A 25,691-nucleotide genomic window follows, 5' to 3' on the forward strand; every position below is an offset into this window, starting at 1 on the left:
CAGTCCCCTAATCATCTTTGTTGCTCTTCTCTGTACTCTTTCTAGAGTCTCAGCATCTTTTTTACATCGCGGTGACCAAAACTGGATGCAGTATTCCAAGTGTGGCCTTACCAAGGCATTGTAAAGTGGTATTAATACTTCACGTGATCTTGATTCTATCCCTCTGTTAATGCAGCCCAGCACTGTGTTGGCTTTTTTGCAAGAACAATGATGCTTGAGTGTCATAGGAACTGCAGTTGGGGCTGTGCTGAACTTGTAGAAAGCATCCAGTCTGCAGTTGCTGTATGACTCTTAGTTTAACATAATGTAGCTGAAGGGCCTGCAAAAATGAGGAAATTGTGGGGCATCTCATCTGCATTGCTTCCCTTCTTGGATCCGTGTGAAAATAGCACGGGCTGACTGCGTTTAGTGTCAAAACTGGATTTAACTAATTAAAATCCAGGAAATAGGTTAAGTGAGAATGCAATAGGGCAGGAGATTATGGGATGGGATGCAAATGAACCCTTTGTTGGAGAGATCTCTGGTGATCTGAGGGAAAGGAGCATGAAAGAGAAGGAGGGGGCAGTGAATGCAAGCAGAGCAACAGAAATGGCGTTGTATAGAGACGGGGCTGCTGATCTGGGCTGGAGAGAAGAAAGAGAAGAACGGCAGGGAAATAACCAGCTGCCTGGAAAACAGGTGGTAGGTGAGCGCTGGGGAAAGAGAGAGAAGCAACTTTACCAGTCTCCCTTTTTTATAAAGGGGTACTTTGAGACTGGATACCCTCACTGTAGATATTAATCTGTGAGGGAAGATTTGCTCAAGGTGGCTATTTTGTGAGTGCCTCAAGGACAGACATGCAGGGTTCTTAAAATTCTAAAAAGGTTGCCTATCTTTATGTGAGGTCTTAGGTTGCAGGGTTCTTATAGATCAGTGGTTCTCAACCTGTGGGTCGTGACCCCATTTGGGGTCGATCGACCATTTCACGGGGGTCGCCAAGCAAGGCTGTCCGCCATTTTTTCGGTCTGCCACTTTTTTTGTCCGCCATTTTTTCCCCTTTTCCGGCGGGTGCCTTACCTCCCTTGGGTTGTCCCAGCTGGTGGTCGGCCTGCTCTGTCTCTGCCGCTTGCCAGCTACGCCTCGGCCAGCGCAGGGGGCGGAACCACGCATGCGCGGCACTCCCGGACGGGAAGAGTCCTCGACTTACGACCGGTTAGGTAGTCCTCGACTTATGACCGGTTTAGTCCTCGACTTACGACCGGTTTAGTCCTCGACTTACGACTGGTTGGGGGTCGCGGCATTAAAAAGGTTGAGAACCACTGTTATAGATCTTTCTGGCAACAAAGGGTCAAGTGAACTCCATATAAATGGGCATTCTTTCACCAATGCATGAGGACAGGTGGTTTAAGATGACCATCTGAGACCCCTTAATGAAGGGGTGGGCAATTCACGTGAGAAACTGGGGCTGTTGTGGAGGGCCAAACCAATAGGGTTCTGAAGATGCATAGGCATGCACACCCACATACATATGTAAATTGAAAAAAAAAAGCAGTTGCCTTCAAAATAAAAGCAACGCAATTGTATTGCATGCATGGTGTACAGTTATTTACATTTGACTTCTAATTTCTGACTGATCTCATGCAGGCCGGACAAGGACTATCAAAAGGCTGGATGTGGCCTGGGGGCCATAAAATGCCCAGGTCTGCCTTAATGTATGCTGCCTTTCCAGTCCCCCATATTCTTTCAGTGATGTCCCATTTGATAAACTCAGTTGTTATCAGGAGAAGACATTATTAAAGTATTTTATGCTGAAATATTTTTTTGTTCCATACTGTTCATGAAATGTTACAGTTCCAAGAAGTTTATTTTGCCATTTCCTTTGCTGCACCAGGTTGGCACCTATTTTACTCGCGGAGTTTCAGGGGGGGAAAGGAAAAGGACCAGCATTGGATTAGAACTCATTACTAACCCCAGAGTGTTGTTCTTAGATGAACCAACCACAGGATTGGATGCTAGCACAGCCAATGCTGTCCTGCTGCTCTTAAAAAGGTAATCTGTGCCACAGGTAGTGCTCAACTTACAGCCATTCATTTAGCGACCTTTTGAAGTTACAATGGCACTGAAAAAAAGTGACTTACAACCAGTCCTCTCCCTTACGACCACTGCAGACATTGGCTTAATAAAATCGGGAAAAAATTGTAAAACAGGGTGCAACTCATTTAACAATTACCTGGCTTAGCAATAGAAATGTCAGGCTCAATCATGCTTGTGGACTGAGGACCACCTGTACTTTTGTCATTCTGGTAGCCAGGAGAACCTTCTTCATTATGTGTCATTAATTCATTTCATATGTCTTTTACAACCCTGAGGGCGCAGTGGTTAGAATATAGTATCGCAGGCAAGCTCTGCCCACAGCCTAGAGTTCGATCCTGACCGGCTGAAGGTTGACTCAGCCTTCCATCCTTCTGAGGTCGGTAAAGTGAGGATCCAGATTGTTGAGAGTCAATATGCTGACATTTGTAAACCGCTCAGAGAGTACTGTGAGAGAACTATGAAGCAGTATACAAGTCTAAGTGCTATTGCTACAGCTATGGCTGAGACAGAACTGGGCTAAAGCAGGTGATTTTGGCTGAGCAGGGGTAGGGCGACAGGACCCTCAGCCATTTTTGACTGTGATAGCATCATTCAAGAGTCTGATCCATTTTCTCATTTCAATGTCATGTGTCTGATTAACGAAACACTTAAAAGAACTTTCAGGCATTTTTTTAAACCTAAAAGCCTTTATTATGGTTACAGAGATATCAGTACGGCATGGTGGAATGCTAAGATCTAATTTTCTCTTCCGTTGCACATACATTCCAAGCATTTTCCCTCCCATATTTTGGGGTCATGATTCACATCTTCCAATTAACTTGGAAGATGTGATTCACTTCCGGTTCCTTTTTCCCGGGCTTTCCTTATATTCTCCTCTCCTTTCCCTGTTGCCTGATTTAACTATAAAAATACCAGACAGTTCTGCATATTGTCAAAGCAAGAATATACAGTATTTGCAGCGTTGACATTCAAACTGTATGTATTGTACTTTGATGTAAAGCAATTAAAAGCAAAGAGTTCTCACATGAGCTAATGGTCTTCCCTGTGTTGCACCCAGGATGTCACTGCAAGGAAAGACAATCATTTTTTCAATCCATCAGCCCCGGTACTCTATTTTCAAGTTGTTCGACAGCCTGACACTACTTGCCGCTGGAAGGCTATTGTATCACGGGCCAGCTGACAATGCTCTTTCCTATTTCAGAAGCCTTGGTGAGTTTTTATGCGCTGCGCCCATTCTTACCCAATTTGATTAGCCCTCTAAACATTCCAGTAAAAAATGTGAAAGGTATCATTTTAATAAAAAAAAAAAAAACTAGTTAAAATCAGTGGTGTACAAAATCCAAGTGAAAAGACCTGGCTGAAAAGGAAGGGTATCCTAAAAGGAGAGAAAGTGGAGCCGAACACAAGGCAATGTGTTCCATCACTTTGGAGCTGTTACAGGTACAAATGATGGATGTGCCTTGTGAATATTTTGGACAGTAGGAAATATGTCTTGAGCAACAGTTAGTGAAAAAAAAAGGATTTATTTAAGGAAATGCAATGCAGAGGTAAACAAAGCTTGGCACCTAGTTATCTACTGTGTTTCCCCAAAACAAGACCTATCCCGAAAATAAGTCCTAGCTTGATTTTTATGCGTGTGCCTAATATAAGCCCACTCCATCCCACCGTCTGAGGTGGGGCAAAGCGCACACGTAAAAATCAAGCTTTAGAAAAGGCCTCTGCCGATGAAATGGAGGCCAGGCCTCGATGCGCATGTTATCCAGGAGCTCCATTCTGACTGCAGGGCCTTTTCTGATGGCCTCTGCCAGCGAAATGGAGGCCGGGGGCAATACGTGTGAGTGGCGGCGAGCGGCCACAGAAGAAGTGGGCCTGTGGTGGCCACGTGGGCTCCTTCTGGAAGGGGCTGTCAGTGCTGCCGCCATGAGGCGAGACAGCGGAAAAGACATCCCCTGAAAATAAGACCTAATGCCTCTTTTAGAGGCAAAAAAAATAAGACTGGGTCTTATTTTCAGGGAAACACAGTATATCTGATCTGGAGGAAAGTCTAATAAAATGGAGCTTTGCTTATGTCTGTAACAGTATCTCCCCCCTTTTCCCCTCCTAAAAAGTCTCTGTAGCCTGATCCTGTTGCGCTTTTGTGAAGCCTTGAAGATCTTGCTTTTTTAACAGACTTGGAGGCTGTCTGTCTGTCTGTCTGTCTGTCTATGTATGTGTGTGTTTGTGTGTGTGGTAGGTAGGTTGGTAGGCAGATAAATAGATAGGATGAGGAGGTTGGCTTGATGTACCTCCTTGATGTTCTGATTATTTTCATAACAGGTTGTATTTTTCTCCTCAGAGTGGATATTTGGCAAATGTCTCTGCTGTATCTTTTTTTGTATATACTTTTAAGGCTAATCATTCTATTTTGTAAACTGACTTGAGTTGTGATAGACATTGGGATAGCTTATAAATTGGATGAAATAAGTTGAAAGGAAATATAAAACAAAAAGTGTTCCATATGTTTGTGTCTGGGAAATAAAGCAGGAGGAAATAATCTGAGTTTAAAAATCTTTTGGAGCTAGGGTTCCTAGCCTATTTGCCCCATGGACCTTTTGAGAGTCTGATAAAACATGCAGATCCCTTTTCAGAATGAATGAATGAATGAATGAATGAATGTTTAAATGCAACCCCCCCTCCCAAAATACACTGTTCCAGACATAGATCGTGTATTGCAAAGGAAACCAATTATGCTCAAATATCTATATCTTATCTAAATATGAACAAAATAACAAATATGCAATATAGTAACATATGTGCTTCTTTATAAATCCATAAAATAACAAGACTACATCTATATTTAGGGTATATTAATTTTGGATAGTACGTTTTGTTGAAGTTAAACATTTTTGGAGTCTAGAGGTCATAAATTACTTTGCTGCATACTTGCATAATTGAATGAAAAGTTGCCTTTCAGTTGGGGTTAGCTAAAATAAATTTGTAATCCCCCTCCCCACTGCAGTCCCAGTTCATGGACCCCCTGAAATCTGCCTACAGGTCCTGGTTAACAATGCCTGCAGAGGAAGCACAAAATAAGTCCTTAACTCCTCTGCCTCCTTGTGGTCAGTGCTAGTAAGCACAGTTTCAGAAACATCTTACTACTATCTGAAAAAAGACCTCAGAAAACCGGAGTAATTCAGCGTTAAACAGTTCATATAGAATAGAAAAAAACTATCAAGCCCTGGTAAACAGTTGGCCTCTGGTACAGCCTTTTGATTTAGTTTTAATATATTCCAGATATGTTGCGATAGATAGGAATGATTAAACCTCACTGTCTGGAGAAAAAACAGTGCTCTCAAAATGAATATTATTCCTAGATTTATGTTTATATTCCGAGATGTTTTCCCATTTATATATCTGGGAAAAATATTTTCAGAAAATATTTTTTTAGAACATTTCAGTGGGGTTCTTCAATTATGACAATATCTTTACAGAATATGCAGTTCCTAATTAATGAGGGAGGGAGGGTTTGCTTTTCCGAATCTGGAGTTACATCATCATTTATTTAGTTTATTATTTTATTTTATTGTATTTATTTATATTTTGTATTTCTGGACCATCCCTCTCCCACATACTTATATATCAAGAAGCCAACAGTTGGAGTTAATTTTCCTATTTGGGCAACTTAAGAATATAGATATAAGGTAGTCTTCGACTTACAATAGTTTATTTAGTGACTGTTCAAAGTTGCAATGACACTGAAAAAAGCAACTTATGACTGTTTTTCACACTTAAGACCGTTGCAGCATCCCTACAGTCGCGTGATCAAAATTCAGGCCCGGGGTCATGTAATTAATATTTTGCAACCTTCTGACAAGCAAAGTTAATGGGGAAACCAGTTTCACTTAACAACCATCTTACCAACTTAACAACTGCAGTGATTTGCCCAACAACTGTGGCAAGAAAGGTCATAAAATGAGGCAAAATTCACTTGTTTCACTTTGCAACATAAATTTTGGGTTCAATTTTAGTCGTAACTCGAGGACTACCTGTACAGCACCTTTGGTGGGATGGGCAGTATTAAGACCTAAATATACTAAAACTCTGCTTTCTCTGAAAACCATTACATCAGTTAGAAAGTTACGGTTTGTAATATCTAATAAAAAAGAAGATTGGTCTGTTTTTCCCATGCCAAATTAACTTTATGGAGAAATCCAGCTTTGACTATTGGGAAAAAGCTGGTGATGTGTTCCAAATATTGTGCATCAGTTAACAATTTGGCTGCTGTTTTTTTTTTTTTGTCAGTACCCTTTTTGGTTATGCCTCATAAAGTATGATGAAGTAGCCAAATTGGATGTAACTAAAAAAAACCCACTCTGAGTTGTAATTACTTTATGAGTTTTTATTATGACTGTTGTGGTAACAAAGATTTTTTTTAAAAAAAAAATTCCTTGCAGGTTTTGTGTGTGAGCCATACAACAACCCTGCTGATTTTTTCCTGGATATCATCAATGGAGATTCCTCGGCGGTTGCAATGAGTAAAATGACAATTCACAGTGCAGGTATAAATGGCCAAGCTTTTCAGATATTCTGCGGAAGAAATCGGGCATCTGTGCGTTGGCCTTGAGCCACGAGCTTGTGGGTGATGGCTTCAGAAAAAGGAATTAACTCAATAGCCCTCTCAGCGGGAGGTGGTGGGAGGGAGATCCTACTCCAAGAGGTCTCCTCTCTTTCCTATACTTCAGCTCCAAAATCAAGAGAAAACAGCCAGAATAACCCACACAAGTTGATGAAAGGCAAGGAAGGAATGAAAATGTTATAAATAAAATGTATTTATACAGTTCATTTGTAAGGATACAAGCAATCCTTGCTTAATGACTGGTTGCTTAGCAACCATTCGAAGTTACAACGGACACCCCCCCCAAAAGGTACTTACAACTTGGATTTAAAGTTCTGAGGGCTAGCCCACCCTCTCTCCCCCATCCCGGCCATATGATTGCATTTTGAGTGCTTGGCCATTCACAATTACGGCCATTTGTAACAAGCTGTACAGTCGTCATGTGACTGTAATTTACAATATCTTTTGCTTTGTTGCCAGAAACTGGCATTTATTTCTGGTTTCCAGCAAAAAGCACCTGTTGTGGACAATAGATTAGGGTTAGGGTTTCGTTCGCAACTATCAGATTTGCTTAATGACCACCACAAAATGAGTCATAAAGTCAGGTTGGTTGTGTGATGACTTGTTTAACAACTGGCTTTACTTATGACTGTAATTTCAGGTTCAATTACAGCTGAATGTCAAGGACTACCTGTACACACAAACACACACACACACTGATTGATTGATTGATTGATTGATTGATTGATTCATTCATTCATTCATTCATTCATGGTTATCACCCAGTTCTTGTTTAAATTATTTTGCATTCCCTTGTATCATTTATTTCAGTGTTTTTCAAACTTGGCAACTTTAAGATGTGTGGACTTAATGCTGACTTAATACTGACTGAGAATTGAAATCCATACGTCTTAAAATTGCCAAGTTTGAAAAACACTGATGTCTTTCAATAAAAAAAAAGATTCAAAGGAGTTTGAACATGTACGTATATATACATGCCCACATAGATACCTACATACAGATACATACACAGATTTATTTGTAATTCCAGTCTGAGGAGAGACTGACTTGGACACTGAAGAAAAACACACAGGGCATGTCTTTTCTGCGTTCCCTCATAGGCTGTTTTAAGATCCCCCCCCCCCCAAAAAAGGGCTATTTAAAACACAATGAAGAACTGCAAAATCACCTGAAACTGGAATTATGGTGGAGCTCAACAGCTGCTCATTAGTGGAAGAGCTGCTTTTTGCAAAGCACAGATATGACCTAGAACACGGGTGTCAAGCTCGATCATGTAACGTGACATATGGTGGTGTATCGTGATGGTTTTTTTGCCTTTGTGGAGCCGGGTGGGCGCGGCCTGCGTGTGATGCATTTGGCCCACGGGCCGCCAGTTTGACACCCCGGAGTCCTAGAACATAAGATATGATTCAATTGACCTGTATGTCTCTCATTTTATTTGAACACACTAATTTGGCTTTTCATTTGTCATTCAAACAGTTCTTGAGGCAACTGAGAGAGAGCAGGAGACCATTGCTCTAACATTAGCAGTACAGTTTGCCAAATGCAGTTACTACAAAAAAATGGTCGAAGAGCTGGATGTAATGTCTAAAGAACAGAAACGACAGGCGACAATAATTAAAGGAGTTCAATATTCCACTCCTTTTCTTCATCAACTCAAGTGGCTGTCCAGGCGCACCTTTAAAAATTTGATAGGCAATCCACAAAATTCCACAGCCCAGGTAAACAAAGTGACCTCTTCTTCTTCTTCTTCCTCCTCCTCCTCCTCCTCCTCCTCCTCCTCCTCCTCCTCCTCCTCCTCCTCCTTGATATATTATGAAATAAACTGTTTATATCATTTAAGTGGTTTTTGAAATAGCTAATTTGTGTCAGATCTAAAATTACTGCATTTAAGCTTATTTGAGGGATACAAATGGAGTCCTTAGAATTGTTGGTGCTCTCTGGGCTTGGTTGCTAGCAGACATTTCATTACCCAACGAAAGTAATAATGATGATGATGATGATGATGATGATGATGATGATGATGATGATGATGATGATGATATGATGATGATAAAGTTGGAAGGGACCTTGGAGGTCATCTAGTCCAACCCCCTGCTCAGGCAGGAAACCCTATACCATTTCGGACAAATGGCTGTCCAGTCTCTTCTTAAAAACTTCCAGTGTTGGCGCATTCACCACTTCTGGAGGCAGGTTGTTCCACTGGTTAATTGTTCTAACCGTCAGGAAGTTTCTCCTTAGTTCTAGGTTGCTTCTCTCCTTGATTAGTTTCCATCCGTTGCTTCTTGTCCTGCCTTCAGGTGCTTTGGAGAATAGCTTGACTCCCTCTTCTTTGTGGCAGCCCCTAAGATACTGGAACACTGCTATCATGTCCCCCCTCATCCTTCTCTTCAATAAACTATTTATAAATTATTTATAAACTAATTATAAATAATGAAGAAGTCTGGGAATGAAGTTGCAAAATAAAATCAAACCATGGCTTCCTTCTCTAGTCATCTATTGGTTAATGAAACCACCTTCAAGCATTAATATACCCTATTAAGCTCAACTTAATAGGATATATTAATGAGATAAATCCTCTGATCAGTGCTTGATAATGTTTCCCAAATGTACTAGAAAGAAACTTTAATGGTTTTAATAGGTGCTCACACCATCACTACCAAAATGGAGCAGGGCTTTGATAGCATGATTGTGGCCGCCATCTTAATTTTTTTGACAGCCAGTCCACATGCAGTGAACACTTTTGGATGATAACTAGTTTCAAACTGAAGTGTATTTTGTGATTTAGATGCAGCCTTAAATGTTTGAGGGCAAGACTAGATAAAAACAGGCTAAGATATCATTTAACAGATTCCTTGTTGTTCAGTGGTTGGTTAGGATTCACCATCAGTCAATTACAAAAGGCAGTTTTACTTGGAACCAGCTTATATCCTGCAACGCTATCTGTAATACCATCAAACATCCACATCTGCCTATCCCAGGTCCTTGGGAAGGACAAAAATGCCAAAGCCAGTCTGAACATTTGGCTGACTGCCCGATGAACCATAATAGTAATATATTTACTAGCTGTACATTTAACTTGTTCTCAGGATAGCCTATATAGGACTGTGCTGTACTTGAGATCTGATTTCAGAAAGGTGGTTTGGAATTTGTGCAACATGTAGCATGTGTCTCCAACTCTTTAAAGCAGCTGGGTCTTCTCTAGGACCATGCAAGGATCATAATTCATTTAAAGAGTTTCAAAGCAGTGGTACCTTCAGCTCCAGAGTTCAGTTTTGGAATTGAATATGCAGCACTACATAATGTATAATATTCTTTTCAATTTTTTAACACCATAGCCCAGTGACCGAGTGCCCCAAAACCGCCCTCTGCCCCCACTCCGCCTCCTGCCCTGCCTGGTCCACCCCCACCCACCCCTTGCCCCAGCTGCCCACAGGACCACGCACCGCATCCATGGCCTGCCGCAGCAGATCGCCCAGGCAGCCCTGCAGCGTCATGGCAGCCACGCCCATCCGCCCACACCCCTCAGCATCATCTGCATGCTATGGGGTGCGAGGGCAGAGTCTTGTCCCTGTTGCCCGGCTATGTACTTGGCTGTGCTGCTCTGTGCGGGCCGCGCCCGGGGGTGACTCTCCTCCAGGGGGGCTGCTGATGAGGAGGGGGCCGTGGGGGGAGGCGGGGCTGGGGTGACGGCATGCGTGCCCACAGAGAGGGCTCCGAGTGCCGCCTCTGGCACGCGTGCCATAGGTTCGCCACCATTGCCATAGCCCTATGAATCAGTATTGTCTCAGATGTAGTGGTTGTTGCATATACTGTATATCCATTAATTTTCTATAGCTGACTCTGGACTTCAGCTTGGATCTCTTTAGTTGTGGTCTAACATCTTAATGTTAATAGACTAAGGTGGGTCTTTAAACGTATGTTAAAATTGGGACATGAATTTGGAAAGACTGGCATTTTGGGGGATTCAAAGGATGTCTTTCAGGTCTTCTTTCTGAAAGGCTTTGAATGTTTTCCTTTATATAGCATCTCTGCCTCTCTTAGTGTGATCTTGGGTTCCAGCTAATGTTCTTGCAAAATTGTCAAGTGGTTAAAAAAAAAAAAGTACATAGTAATTGTTAAATTTTCTAGGAAGAGAGGCCATGCAGTTAAAAAGTTTTCTTATGTGTGTGCTGGTCTTATGTGGACCTTATAAATTACTTTGTAAAAAATTGACCTTGTGACAGGAATTATGATTTTAGGAGATTACAATTTTTCCTCAGCTAAGAGCCCTGACTTTTTTTTCCTCTCACAATCATTTCTATCTCCCTAACCTCATTACGGATGGATTTTTGAAGGCATTCTTCCAAAAGCCCTTGCATTTCATGGAATTAATCCCTTTTGTTAATCCTCTTAAATGGGTCTAGCTATGATCCTTGTTTCTCACTCCAGTTGTTTAGTGGTAGAAAGAGTGCTGGTATTTTGATCTTTTCGGCAGTTCTCTTGAGCCTAGGGCCAACATTTAAGAGCTTGTCATGTTGATTGAGGCAATCTTTCCTGTCTAACACTTCAGAGCAGCCTGTTACCATCACCTTAGCTGAGATTTTAATTATGTGTGTTTATTCTTAAAAATAAAAAACACTTAATACGTTAGATATCTGTCAGTTTGATTATGATAATTGGTGCCACAATCCTAGGCATATTCATGTAAGGTAATCCCCATTAACCAAATGGTAATTCTGAGTAGACATTAGAATTACTTGGTTAACACATTCAAGCATAGATTACTTTATTTTTAATACCGTCTACCCTACAACTGCTGCTGTACAGTGATGCTGGCAGTCCATAGAGTTCCCAGACAGGAATTCTGAACTAATGGCCATACTGATTAAAATTACAGAAGCTAAAGATTCTAGATCAAATGGTTTGTTGGCCAAAACCAACCCAACTCAACTCAACCTAACATAACCCAACGCAACCCAAACCACAACTTAGTATGTTTTCAAAACTTGGATAAGTAGTAGTGGTTGGATTTACACATATGAAAAATTTGCTTTGATGGTGGAATATTGGGTTATAAAAATCCAATCAATTGTATTTTAGTCAATGGACTATGGCTAAGAGATATGTACCATTAGTTAGCACAATGTAGGATACCTATCTCCCCAGCCCCAAGACTACCAGTTCTAGGGTACAAAAAATGGGAGTTTTCTTTAACTCTTTGATTCCATTTAGTGGTTCACTAGATTTTTTTCAGTTTAGATCATCCTCCCAGTTGTAAAAGCAAGGTGTTTCCTATCCCTATTCTTCCTATCCTTTCCTGATCATTGGAATGGAATATTTGTCGTATCATTTAAACTGGAGAGCTACAGAAAACAGGTATATATTTTTCCTAAACTCATTAATTTGTCAAAAACATTTAATCCCTGCTTCATTCTAACACTGATAATTTGAAATACCCTTTCTTCCTAGATAGCTATTATCACCGTCATGGGAATAATTACTGGAGCTGTTTTTTCTGGCGTTAAAAATGATGCAGCTGGAATTCAAAATAGGTTAGTTAATGTAAGAAACATGCTTCTAAACCAAATGCACCTTTCTCAATTAATAGTTTAACTTTTGAGATTAGCAGGGCGTAGAACAATTGTATATTTAAAAAAATAATGTTAGTATCACAGTCGCCAATATTGTTTTATTTGCATGCTCCTTTGCCTGTAGAGCAGGGAAGAACAATTTCCTAGGAAAAAACTTCGCATCTTTTTTGATTACTTGATCAAAGTATTGTGCTTTGTTTTTGTTTTGTTTTCAGAAAAAATAGGCAATCTCCACGGGGAGGTCCCTAGGGAGATCAACAGCATCAAAATGGTGGGCATGACTGGGCAATAGAAACTTTTATTCTTTTTGATATTTTGATATCTTATGGGTCTCTGAGCTTAGTTATTTTTTTTGCAGATGTTTCATTACCAAACTAGGTAATCTCAACAGTTCACCAAGGACCCCAAAGTTCAACCCTGAGCTACAAATATTCACTTCTATTGATATTTTATGCTCTTTCATGAGCTTATATTGCAGGCCTATAAAAGTTTAAATCACCCAAGTTGTATACTCAAGCCCTTGATGCTTCTGGTTTCCAGTAAGTGCATCTATTTCTGATTGGCAAAAGCCATTACCTTCAGAGTGCCTCTATGTCCCCACTATCTGAATTTCAGCAGGAGAGACAGGACTTCCTGGTTGCTGTTTTTGTATCAGGCAGTGACCAGCTACTATATTTGGGTTCCAGATGATCTCTAGACAGAAGTAAAGTCTTAAGTTTTCTCTATTTCTTTGCTATCATCTAGTAGTCATCTGGTAAATTACAACTTATATGCATACAGTATGTATCTCATGTAAAATTCTGTGAATAAAACATAAAGGCGTCATTTGGAGGCACCCTTGATTGTCTTACATTGTGATCCTATCATGCTCTGTTTCATTAGTGCTTCATATGTATTTTCCTTTTCTAATTTGAAAATTCTTGGGTTTTCTTGTAGAGTTGGTGCTTTGTTCTTTTTGGCAACGAATCAGGTTTTGAACAGTATTACAACCGTTGAACTTTTTATCACAGAAAAAAGGATATTTATGTAGGTAAATCTGCATGTAATGGAACATCGTTTTTTTCTTACAATTAATAGTTGCACTTGTTTCCTCTTTGGTTAATCGTTTGTTGGTTTCTTTCCCAGTGCCCATGCATGTTCTTTTGACTATAGTTTTCACCAAACTATAGTCAATGTCCTCCCTGCACCCCCCCCCCCCATCTAGTGGAAAAGTTGCCATGTAGGGCTTTAAAGGTCATATCCAACACCTTGATTTGGACTTGGAAGCAAACTGGCAGCCAGTGCAGCTTGCGCAGCAAAGCTGTTCCACGCTCCATTCTTTTGATGCCCAAGATTGTCCAGATAGCCACACTCTGTACAAGCTGAAGTTTCCAGATACTTTTCAATGGTAGCTCCATGTATATAGCACATTACAATAGACCAGGGGTAGGCAACCGTGGTTCTTTTATGACTCGTGGACTTCAACTCCCAGAATTCCTGAGCCAGCATGGCTCAGCTTGGAAACCTCTCCCTTTCCCCTCAGCATGGCTGGCTCAGGAATTCTGGGAGTTGAAGTCTACGAGCCATAAAAGAGCCAAGGTTGCCTACCCCTGCTGAATAGACCAAATGGGAGATGACCAGGACATAAATAACCGGTCGGAGAGCCTGTCTATCCAGGAAAGAGTATAACTGGCACACAACATGAAGTTGAGCAAAGCCCTTCCTAGCCAAGGCTGCCACCTGCTGTTCGAGCAGGAGACGTGAATCCAGGAGGAGCCCCAGATTACTCATTGGGTCTGTCTGGAGTAGTGCAACCAAGAACAAAGATGATAAACTCCTAGAGGCAGAAGGGCCCACCCACAGCTGCTCCATCTTACCGGGGTTCAGCTAAAGTTTGTTGTTCCTCATCCAGGCTCCCACAGTCTCCAGGCACCACAAAAGAACATCCATGGTATCACTCACTTCACCCAGGGCGATGAATAGATGTAAATAGTGAATACAAAATGTAGCTAAAAAGACTATTTAATATTTAACTGAACATTTAAGATAACTGAAGAAAATCCAGTAAATTCCCAATCTGAAACCCGTTGCATGCATTTATTTGACTGTTCCAGGCTTGAGTATGGATATATGTTTTTTTTTCTTGCAGACATGAATATATAAGTGGCTACTATAGAGTGTCTGCATATTTCTTCTCAAAAATAATAGCTGACATGTTGCCCATGAGGACTTTGCCAGGCATCATCCTCACCAGCTTGAATTATTTCACAATAGGCAAGTAAACTCAGTCCTACACCCTTTTTGTGGTACAGTGAAATCATATAGATTGTTTAATTTCTGTTTTATTTATTAGATTTTTAAAATTCTGCCTTTGTTACTTTCTAAATAATTCAAGACAGCAAACATACCTTATATTCCTTCCTTCCTTCCATTTTTTTTTTTTTCTTTTTCTGATAGAGAGAAACTAATTCAAAATCACCCAGGGTGTCTTTCATGACTAAAACTGGACTAAAACTCACACTCTTCTGGTTTCTATCCTGGGGTCTTAACCACTACACCAAACTGGTTCTTTTTAGTTATAATCACTCTTGTGTGCAAACAACTGGCCAACTGGATGATTTATTTTCTCGGGAGAAGTATAAGAAGGCTAAAATTGATTAAGAACAAATGGAAGAAGCACTAGGATATCTGTTGACATTTTGTTATCCTCTCAGACACAACTCAGTTGACAGTAAACTCAGAAGAGTGCTCAAACATGTCCAAGCAATACAAAACGTTTAAAAAGACAGTAATCTTTTCCCTCCCCCAAAGTACTAAACCCAACTGTTTATGATTGCTAAGCAACTTCAGTACTTTTGGGAGTGACAGAAATTCTCCATAGTAAAAGGGGGGAAAATGCAATATCAAATAGTTTATTTCTGTCCCTTACAACAAGGGTCCTTAATCCCCAGGCTGCGGCCTGCTACCGGTCCACAGCCTGTTAGGAATTGGGCCGTGCAGGTGAGCAAAGCTTCATCTGCACATGCATGGGATCTCGGTAGCCTGCGAAACCATCGCCCCCTCCCAGTCCATGGAAACATTGTCTTCCATGAAATCGGTGGCCGGTGCCCAAAAGGTTGAAGAATACTGCCTTACAGCATGTGCCATCCTGGAGTGGCTGGGTAGAATCTCTCCTGCAGGGGCTTAACATACACTAGAGAAATTGGATAGATGTCCCACTTGCAAAATGCTTGAATGTGATAAATGATTGCTAAGCGTTTAAGACTTAAGGGGCAAAAATAATCTGAGGCTACTATATCTGGGCTGCAAAAATCCACCCACTACTAAGGGGTATCAGAGGGAGATAGAAAATTCCAACCCTTGCTGCCCTTTTAGGATTGTCTGAATGCTTTGCAACTCAGATATGGGAGCCTTAATAAAATTATTTTCAACTGACTTGTCAACACAAAACACAAGCAACGGGACAATAGCAAATAAAAGCAAATTCTGATTCGTGGCGGTAAGCACTGATTGCATTTAGGGGGGGACTTCCTTCTAAGTGGACATGCAGAAGGTTGATTGCATGGCTGAAGTACAGGTGGTCCTCGACTTAACAACCATATCTGAGCCCAAAATTTCTGTTGCTAAGCAAGACCGTTAAGTGAATTTTGCCCCATTTTACAGCTTTTCTTCCACAATGAGTCACTGCAGCTAAGTTAGTAACCCAGTTGGTAAGTGAATCTGGCTTCCCCATTGACTTTGCTTGTCAGAAGGTTGTAAAAACAGGACATTGCAACCCTCATAAATACATGCTAGTTGCCAAACACCCAAATTTTGTTCACTTTGACTGTGGAGATGCTACAATGATCATTAAGTGTGAAAAACGGCCATAAGTCACTTTTTTCAATGCCATTATAATTTTGAACCTGTATACAACTCTGTTAAGGTTGATACTAAGTGTGTATGTGGATTGGTATATACACCCAACTTATGTATATGTGTATTTATTAATTCCTTGCAGGTTTCAAGCCAGCTTTGGTGTCTTTCTTTATCATGATGTTTACTATTATATTAATTGCATATGCCTCTAGTTCTCTTGCTATGGCAGTTGCAACAGGACAAAACGTCACATCGGTTGCGAACCTCCTCATAAATATTTGCTTTGTTTTTATGATTGTGAGTGTTGCCTTTTCATATTTATTTGTTATATGTACAGTAGCTAGCCTATCTTTAAAAAGCTAGGATTTGACATTCCCTTCATTGGCCTAAATGCTGGCAAATTCCTCTATGAATCAGAATCAGAATCAGAACTGGAAGAATGGATTCCTATGTGTGTTTTATTTGTAATAGTGGTGGGTGCCAGTGCTGGGTGAACCAGGGGTGTAGTCAGGACAGGAATTTAGAAAAGGATCCCTGAGATCCTTTCAGCAGGACAAATGGCTGTAATAAGCACAGTAAATTCCCTGTGATACATTGTGTGTCATGACATCACTGCCAAAGGATAAATTTGTGGAATGATGTTGTCCTTGGCCCCATTGTTCCAGAGGGTTGCTGAAGACAGCAGATCTGGCTTGCCACATTTCAAAATACTTCAACATATTTCTGTTTAAAGGGGGAGCCTGAAAATATCACTGAGTTCAGAGCCTAGAAATACAGTATATTAGCTGCTTTATTGGCCTCAGAAGCGATCCCGGCTAAACCAGTCATCTAAAAAGGTTGACTGACCCTCATATGCTAGAGAAAAAGCAGGGTTGACGCCTGAAGCTCTTTTGGTGAGCCACTCCACACACTGGCTCCTCCCTTTTTAGGAGATAAAGAGTTATTAGGAGTTAATTACTATTTAGTAAAAGGGAGACAGCGTGATGGCTCAGTGGTTAAGACGCTGGGCTTGTCGGATGGAACGCCAGCAGCCCAGGTTCGAGACCCAAGCTCCACGCGACGGAGTGAGCTCCCGTCCTCGCCCCAGCTCTTGCCAACCTAGCAGCTCAAAAGCATATAAATACAAGTAGATAAATACTGTAAGTGCTACTTCAGTGGGGAGATAACAGTGCTTTGTGACAGCATGCTGGCCACATGACCGTGGAAAAGTCTTTGGACAGTGCTGACTCAATGGCCTTGAAACGGAGATGAATACTGCTCCTTATAGTTGGCAAAGACTAGCGGAATAAAATCTGCAGGGACTCCTTTTTTTTAGTAAGAGATATATTCTCTCTAAAATCTATTATTTAGGTACCACACAATGTGTTATCGTGTACTGTATACTTGTGTGACTAGATCGGTTCTCATCTAACACACTGGCCATGCTGAAGGGAAATTAGGGGAATGCAGGTCCAATGCATTCTGCTTCACATTTAGTGTCCATTAGAATTTGCAGCCTTTCCTGTCCTATGTGAAATCACAATATGCATTCCAATCTCCCCCTCTCCTCCTGTCTCCAACTTCATCTTCATGTCCATCTCGATCTTCATCTCCATCTCCATGAACCTATGCAACCCAAAATGCTCTTTGAAGCTTCCCATTATTATTTTTTTCTACAATGGTTAGACCTTACCAATTGGGCAGAGTCCAAACAGGCCGCAGTCCTAACTTAGAAATATACCTAAATTCTGTTTACTGCAGGGAAGATATGTATAGGAAAGTATTATCGGGAATTAAAAAGTTCCTGATTGCACAGTTAACGTTAAGAGTCCCATAATAAATAAAAATTACTGGGGGTCTTGGAGCATTTGAGGTCCAAGCTAATTATGACCTAGCTTAAATGGTTTGTTTTTTCCCCCTCAAATATGTGGACATCAGCTCCCAGAACTCTCTAACCAACTGGATCATTCTCCAGGTTGGCAAAAAGTAGCCAAAGGGAATCTTAGACCATATCCTCAGCCCTAAGGAAATCAGGCCACATAATATGCATGAGATAGTATTCTGAGTAACTTACTTCAGATATGTATATCTGTAACGCAGGATAAGTTCATGAATCTGATTAGCTTAATTTAGACTAAATTAACCATAGTCATAAAAGGTTCAATCTTAAAAGTATAATAACATACTTCATTGATTTTTCTAGTTTTCTAACAGGGTTATCAACTGAGAAAAGCCTGTATACATGAAACTTGACACATATTTTGTCTCTCTGGAAGCAACTCAGGTTCTCTAGTTTTTTTAGAATTAGAAATACAAATTGTTTTCCATTCTTCCTTCTTTCCTTCTTCCTTCCAATTTCCCCATTCAGATAAACACAGGTTTTGGAGCATGAAAGGCCCTAAAATCCATATGATTGCACCTAATCATGATATAAATGCGTCTGGGCAGCCTCTTTTTTTGCCATGTTCCCATGACATTATTTTCATCTCCCATCTATGAATAAGACAGGCAAAACTCATCTTTAGCTGTTAGTTCTTCACTTTTATTCTGCCACCCTCCAAAGGTATCTTCATGGTATACAAAATCTCTTAGGCTCTATCATCCAGTAATTTGGAAGGAAGTCAAGTGATCAGGTGTGATCGGGACCAGAGGCAATAGAGGCAGGATCAGGGATAGCGGATTTCATTTTGGATTGTTTTCTTACAGGCCAGGGATGAGTGGCTACTGCTACGAATTGGTAACGCAGAAAGGCCAGTGACTTTCAATTTGCTGGCGAGAGAGAGCTTGTGCGTTTCCAAAGACAATATTCTTTCAAAATAGGCCTAAAATATGAATCATAAATAAAACAAATTGCAGGAACTTTGCTTCTCAGGAAATGTGAAAATCACAAATCTACCTATATGTGCAGTGGCAATTATTGATGAAGAATGAATCCTGGATATACAATGTGAAATTCTTTATGGAGCTCTGGACAAAATTCTATGCTATAACAGATGTTTCTCACCCTCCCTTTTTTTCTTGCAGGTTTTTTCTGGTGTGCTGGTAAATCTCACAACCATTACACCTTCGTTATTGTGGCTGGAGTACCTCAGCATCCCTCGCTATGGCCTAAATGTAAATAATATTATTACTAGTATTATTTGTTAACTATTTGTAAATGAACTCATCTCCCAGTACTCTCAAGTTGGTAGAACTGACTGTGTCATGGTTCCGACTAATGAAACACTTCAAAGAAATTCCAGGCATGTTTATCCTAAAGCCTTTATTAACAGTGTTACAAATTGACGGCACATCATGGAGGTTTATGCCAGAATCTGAATTCCTCTTGCTGGCATCTAACTTTTCTTACTAAACCCCTCCCTTATCTTGCAGTCACAAGTCACATCTTCCAATTAGCCCAGAGGGCAGAGATTCACTTCCGTTCCTTTTCCCGGGCTTTTGTTATTTCCCCTCCCTTTTCTCTGTCATCTGAATTAACTCTAAAAATACAAGACAGTTCTGCATATTTTATCAAAGCAAGAATATTCAATATTAGCAGCGTTGACAGACTGGAGAATGGTTTTCTCTTCCTTGGCACAACTTCATGTGGTCTCTTAGGGTTAAAGTGGACATGTTGCTGTTTAGGAATATTCTGAGTTAGGCCATTGTCTTACCTGTTTCCAGGATGTCAGTACCTTTCAGCAGTCCCCAGAGATTCATGGAAATTCTGCCATCCCCAAAGATGTTGGGGTTTGAATTCCAAACGTTTTCCCTCCAAAGGTTGTCCTTGTCCATACAGACATGCCCTCTTTTCTATATGCTAGAACAGGGGTGGGGAACTAAGGACCTTTTATGACTTGTGGACTTCAACTCCCAGAATTCCTGAACCAGCACGGCTGGCTTAGGAATCCTGGCATTTGAAGGCCATAAAGGCACCGTAGTTCTCCACCTCTGCACTAAAAGGAGATTCTGTATTTGGTTTAAAGCAGGATTGGGGAGGATCTGTTCCTTTTTAAAAAGAGAAGTGTGTGTGAGTGTGTGTATACATGTATGTGTGTGCTTTCCTACAGTCTTGCTTGAGGCAAACCCCCACTTCTCAGAAGCAGCAGTTGCAGAAGTGTTAGAGAAAACCATTCAAGCACCTTTTCTGTTGTAATTATTGCTTGTCCTCTTCATTGGCGCCACCACTCCCCTCATTCAGTGGTGGGATTCAGCCGGTTCGCAACACTTTGGCAAAACCGGTAGCTAATTTTTTGTTGCCCAGGCCCAGAATGGATTTCCGGAAGTGTCATCCACACAAGAGAACCGGTTGTTCACATATATGAATCCCACCACTGCCCACATTCTACACATTTGCACAAGAGACTCCTTTGGGGAAAACATTGTTAATCTGCCTGTTATTCTGCTTTTATTCTTTTATTATTCATTGTTATTCTGCCTGCTAAGGAATTCTAACACATCTGCTATAGAACCATTTGAGGGATTGTGGAATACGTTCTGCACTGCATCCATTGTCCAGATCAGTGGTTCTCAACCTGTGGGTCGGGACCCCATTTGGGGTCGATCGACCATTTCATGGGGGTCGCCAAGCAAGGCTGTCCGCCATTTTTTTTGTCCGTCATTTTTTTTGTCCGCCATTTTTTCTCCTTTTTCGGTGGGTGCCTTACCTCCCTTGGGCTGGGTCAGCTGGTGGTCGGCCTGCTCCATCTCTGCCGCTTGCCAGCTACGCCTCGGCCGGTGCAGGGGGCGGAACCACGCATGTGCGGCGCTCCCGGGCAGGGAAAGTCCTCGACTTACGACCGGTTGGGTAGTCCTCGACTTACGACCAGTTGGGGTTGCGGCATTAAAAAGGTTGAGAACCACAGGTCCAGATAGATATTTTTTGGTCTATTTCTATTGTTTTCTGTGAGTCAGCTGTGTATTCAAGCAACCTAATCTTTATAATTAAATGAAGGACTTACAGTACAGTGGTGAACCAACTACTTTCATGGAAGCTCTTTAGCAAATGTTCTTCTTCTACAGAGCCAAGTACAAGAAAGGGCAATCTTTTGAAGTTACAAACTGGAAAAAAAATCTAATAATTCCTAATCTGATGTTGACATCTAGTGGTTTATTTTGAGAACTTTGTGTGATTTCCGCTCTAGAAGAAACAATTCTATCCTACATAAGTAGCTCCTACATAGTGGCAAAAAAAAAAAAAAAAAAGTAATCTGGGCTTATAACACATTAAAAATGTAAGATACCAGAAATCTGGCTTAAGGGTAACCTGCAACCTGTCCTATCGCCACTTTACCCCAATTTAAATCTTATATCAGCCTAGCCACTGTATGAATCTGATGAAGCGACTTGTAGCTCACAAAAGCTTATGTCTTTTGATACGATTTGGTAATTGGAAAAAAAATGATTATTTTTTTTTGGCTGCAATAACTAACACGGCTGTCCTCCTCTATAGCTGTACCCAGGGCTATGATTTTGAGATGTGCCATGGAGCCTGAAAGACTGACTTCCAGCTCTGTAATTTTTGAACAGACAGGGTCTGTGACTATAGGTGAATATCCAGATGGATCTACCGGTTTTGATGCCCTGTTGCCGTGCCTCTTAAGAGGTTTAGAAAGAGGCATGGATTCACACCACACATTAAAACATCTGGCTTTATTTGGTTTGGCTTTGGTTAGGTTTGGTGTGGGAACCATTCTGGCTTGTAAACCATAGTTTATGGCCTAGTGCAGGGCTTTTCAACCTTTTCACCCATTGTACCACTTTTAGGATATGGCAATAACCGAGTACCACCAGTCGCCTAGCAAGGTGTCATAAACTTGATGACAAAAAAAAAGGGGGAAAAGTGATAAAGTACAGGTAGTTCTCGACTTACAACAGTTCACTTACAATGGCATTGAAAAAAGTGCTCCCCAAGGCACAGCCGAGCAAGACACCTGCCTGCCCACCCGGTGGCGCTCTTCCTCCTGTCCGAGGTTTTCATTGTTGTGAGCATTTCTGTTGAGGATTGGCAGCAGGGGTGGGGGGGTGTTTGGTTTTTATTCCTCCCATCTACTGGGTGGTTGCAGCAGGTTTTGGTCACTTCACATGTCCCTGGGACACTGTGACCGTCATAAATATGAATCAGTTGCCAAGCATCTGAATGTAAATCACAAGACCCTGGAGATGCTGCAACATTCCAGCTGATCGGCGCTTCTTCTGGGCTCAGCAGAAGCGCCAGGATCAGCGCCGAGCTCCAGCTGGAGCCTGGCGCTAATCCTGGCACTTCCGCTGAGCCCTGACAGCCCTGCAGTTCCAGCCATCTCTCGCTCAGGCTTGTGCGGTGCTGCCACCGGTTCAGCTCATTCCCCTCCCCCGCAACCACTTTTCTAGGATGGTCACGTACCACCTGCCAGGTGCCAATGTACCACAGGTGGTACCCATACCACTGGTTGAAAAGCCCTGGCCTAGTGTGTTATGTATGTGTACTTAGCATTTCTGTTTTCAATGGGAACTAGAATAGGCAGTGAAGATTTCCACTGCTAGAGTAGAAGTGGGTGAAGCGAGACACGAGTCAATTTTTCCTACCGCTAGAAAAAGGGTAACCAGATACAGGTAGTCTTCGACTTAGAACAGTTCATTTAGCGACTGTTCGAAGTTACAACAGCACTGAGAAAAAAATGACAAGACCATTTTTCACACTTACGACCGTTGCAGCATCCCCATGGTCATGTGTTCAAAATTCAGGCACTTGGCAACTGGTTCATATTTATGACGGCTGCAACATCCCAGGATGACGTGATCAACTTTTGTGATCTTCTGACAAGCAAGTCAATGGGGAAGCCAGATTCACTTAATAACCATGTTACTAACTTATCTGCAGTGATTCGCTTACAACTGTGCCAAGAAAGGTCATAAAGTAGGGCAAAACTCACTTGAAAACAAATGTCTTACTTAGCAACAAAAAGTTTAGGATCGTAAGTCGAGGACTACCTATACTGCCTGCAGGAAATCCTGTGTCTCCATAGATTCCCTTAGAAACGTGAAGGGGAGCCAGAATCTATTGAAGTGAGTCCTCATCTTATTCTCTATATGTGACTTCTACAGCTCATCCAAAAATCGTTGTCAACTTATAAATTTGAGCTGGATACTACACGGGAGAGCACAATAATTTAATTAAGAGCAACAATTTAACAGGACATCAACATATCCCTACCTATTAAGAATTAAAAAATTCTGATGTTGCTTTAATTTTAGCAAAGCACTCTAATTTCTGTCATTTTGTTGCCTTTTAGGTCCAACTGCGCGGGAAACCTTTCAGATAATATAAGCAAGTAATTCCGTTATCTGTCTGTTTTTCAAAGGCTTTGCAAATCAATGAATTTACTGGACTCAGATTTTGCAATGAAACTCCTGAAGGGGTCAACGCAACATGTGTTTCTACTACTGCATTTACAGTGTAAGCATCTGCCACCTGGCAAATTGTTGCACCATCTAGAAAAATACAACAAACAACAGTGCCCAAGTTTCTTTAATTATTACTTCTTCTTTTTTTTAATATTCAGGGCTGCACTAGTTAAAAAGATATGGAACTTTTTTCAACTTAACATTTGGAAGGGTGGCTTGCAAAGCATATTGTAGCAAAAGCACTGTTCCTTAAGGTTGCCGCATCCTTGTGGAGGCTGATGTTTTTGACAGTTGAATCTGAAGGTGTATATGCACCACACTTCTGCTGGGGCTTCCAGAACAGCAAAGCAAGCACACATGAAAACAACCTGGGAAGCATTCTTATCATGTTTCATTGCTATTCACCAAAACTTAAAATTTAAAAATATGATGTTTTTGCCAAAAACTTGCTATTCGTTTCAGGTTTTCAGCCAAAACCTGCCATAGGGAACAATGAGATTGCTTAACGATTGTTCTCTTAACGGATGTGGCCTTCACCTTATGAGTGCTGTGTTTGCTTAATGATTGTCATGAAAAAGGTTCTAAAATTATGGGCTGGCTGTATTATGGTCATAAGCAGAAAACTATCTGTATGAATTTACAGCAATCTTCTATATAAATAAAATGTAAATGTTCGTTTGTTCAAAATCTTAAATCTCCGAAAGTTCTTCACCGATTGTTTTGAAATTTTGAAACAATGTTGCATTTGAATACGCGTGTGTTTTTATATACCTATATTATATAGATGTCACACCTGTGACAGGTAAAAACATGCTTTTTTTGAAAAACAGCGCCATCTGTTGGACGTAAAAGCAACACACGCTTTTACCAGACTGAGCCACAGCAACGCGTGGTCAGGTACAGCTAGTAAATAAATAAAAAGGTAAATTAAGAATTGCATTGTTCTAATACAATTTTTTTAAAACCCATGTTTGTAGATGCACTGGAGAAGACTATTTGAAAATGCAAGGCATTGGCACAACTGCTTGGGACTTGTGGCAGAATCACGTTGCGCTTTTATGTATGACAATGATTTTTCTCACAATTGCATATCTGAAATTGAAATTTCTGAAGAAGTATACTTAGCAAGAGGCTATCCTTATTTAACGCAGCATTGTACTTTTATAATAAACACTTAGTTCTTGTAACATATGGTTATACAGTTCTTTAAATACCTTTCTGATTCATATTTAGTAATAATTATGGAATTGCAATTGTTGTACAGCTATTGTCTTCAAACTGAGGCCCAGCTTAAGTATATCGTTTTGCGTGAAAAGTAAAAGAGAATATGAAGCCGCTCAGAATTCCATCTGAGGTGTCTATGCTACACAAGCCAGATATCTGATCTCTTGCAGTCCAAAAAACAGACACGGAGGCCAACTGGATGGGAAGATGGTGTCCCCATAGCAGACTTCATTGGCCAAAAGGAGCAGGGCAGATGTTGGCTCCTGACTGTTGGTATTGTTGGTATCATTAATGAGGCACTACAGAATCTCTGAATTTAAGATTTATATTGGGAAAGGAAAAATGACACATAACTTGAGACAACTGAAGATTAGATTGTCTCAACAACAGAGAATGTCATAAAGATGTCTGTCCCTTAAAATCAAGTATCAAGGTATTAGTGGTAAATGGAATGTGAAGCCCTATAATAGTACTAATTCGTTTTATTCATTGAATTAGGGATGTGCAAAGTATTTTGCAGAGTATTCCGACCTTGAAGCCATACCCGTTTTAAGTTTTGTTCTGGGCTCTGAACTTGAAAATAAAACTATTTAAAAAAAAACACATTTTACATTCCTTTGTATTTTGCTGATAGTGAGTTTCAGGATGCATTTTAAAATGCAAAGCCTCTACGTTGATCTGGGTTGATTAATTCTGCTTTTTGTGTTCAGGCTTTGGTGTATCTCGAGTGCCTTTTACGATGTGAAGAGTGAAAAATTTCTGTTGCTTTAAATGCTCAATGGATTTCGCTTTTTTTTTTTCTTGTGCAGGCCTAGGTTTCCGTTTAATCTGTTAATTTAGCTCCGGCTGTGATTTAATTCACGATTAAATTTACATTTTAAATCATGATTTAATTTTAATTCAGCTCTGCCTCTGTTCTATGAGCTCCAGAATATATTTTGCTTCCTTGTGGTAGAACCAGGCCTGGGGCAATACTATACAGATAGTCCTCAACTTACAACTGACTGCTTAGTGACCGTTAAAAGTTC

At 40.8% G+C, this 25,691-nt stretch overlaps 1 protein-coding gene across 1 annotated transcript in view; it reads left to right on the top strand.

Annotated features, from left to right (window-relative positions):
• LOC107295393 (ATP-binding cassette sub-family G member 2) overlaps nucleotides 1–24,564 on the top strand; it is a 27,030-nt gene extending 2,466 nt beyond the window's left edge. Inside the window, exons 4-14 of the mRNA XM_029285838.1 lie at nucleotides 1,871–2,028; nucleotides 3,131–3,282; nucleotides 6,507–6,611; nucleotides 8,168–8,409; nucleotides 12,140–12,222; nucleotides 13,198–13,287; nucleotides 14,390–14,514; nucleotides 16,241–16,395; nucleotides 19,102–19,191; nucleotides 23,397–23,491; nucleotides 24,417–24,564. Of these exons, the coding sequence (XP_029141671.1) occupies nucleotides 1,871–2,028; nucleotides 3,131–3,282; nucleotides 6,507–6,611; nucleotides 8,168–8,409; nucleotides 12,140–12,222; nucleotides 13,198–13,287; nucleotides 14,390–14,514; nucleotides 16,241–16,395; nucleotides 19,102–19,191; nucleotides 23,397–23,491; nucleotides 24,417–24,564 (1,443 nt within the window). The remainder of the gene's footprint in view (nucleotides 1–1,870; nucleotides 2,029–3,130; nucleotides 3,283–6,506; nucleotides 6,612–8,167; nucleotides 8,410–12,139; nucleotides 12,223–13,197; nucleotides 13,288–14,389; nucleotides 14,515–16,240; nucleotides 16,396–19,101; nucleotides 19,192–23,396; nucleotides 23,492–24,416) is intronic.
• Nucleotides 24,565–25,691: the final 1,127 nt, after the last annotated feature.

The sequence above is a fragment of the Protobothrops mucrosquamatus genome, unplaced genomic scaffold (assembly GCF_001527695.2).
Source record: "Protobothrops mucrosquamatus isolate PMUCROS unplaced genomic scaffold, P.Mucros_1.0 scaffold2328, whole genome shotgun sequence".
In the NCBI taxonomy this organism is placed as follows: Eukaryota; Metazoa; Chordata; class Lepidosauria; order Squamata; family Viperidae; genus Protobothrops; species Protobothrops mucrosquamatus.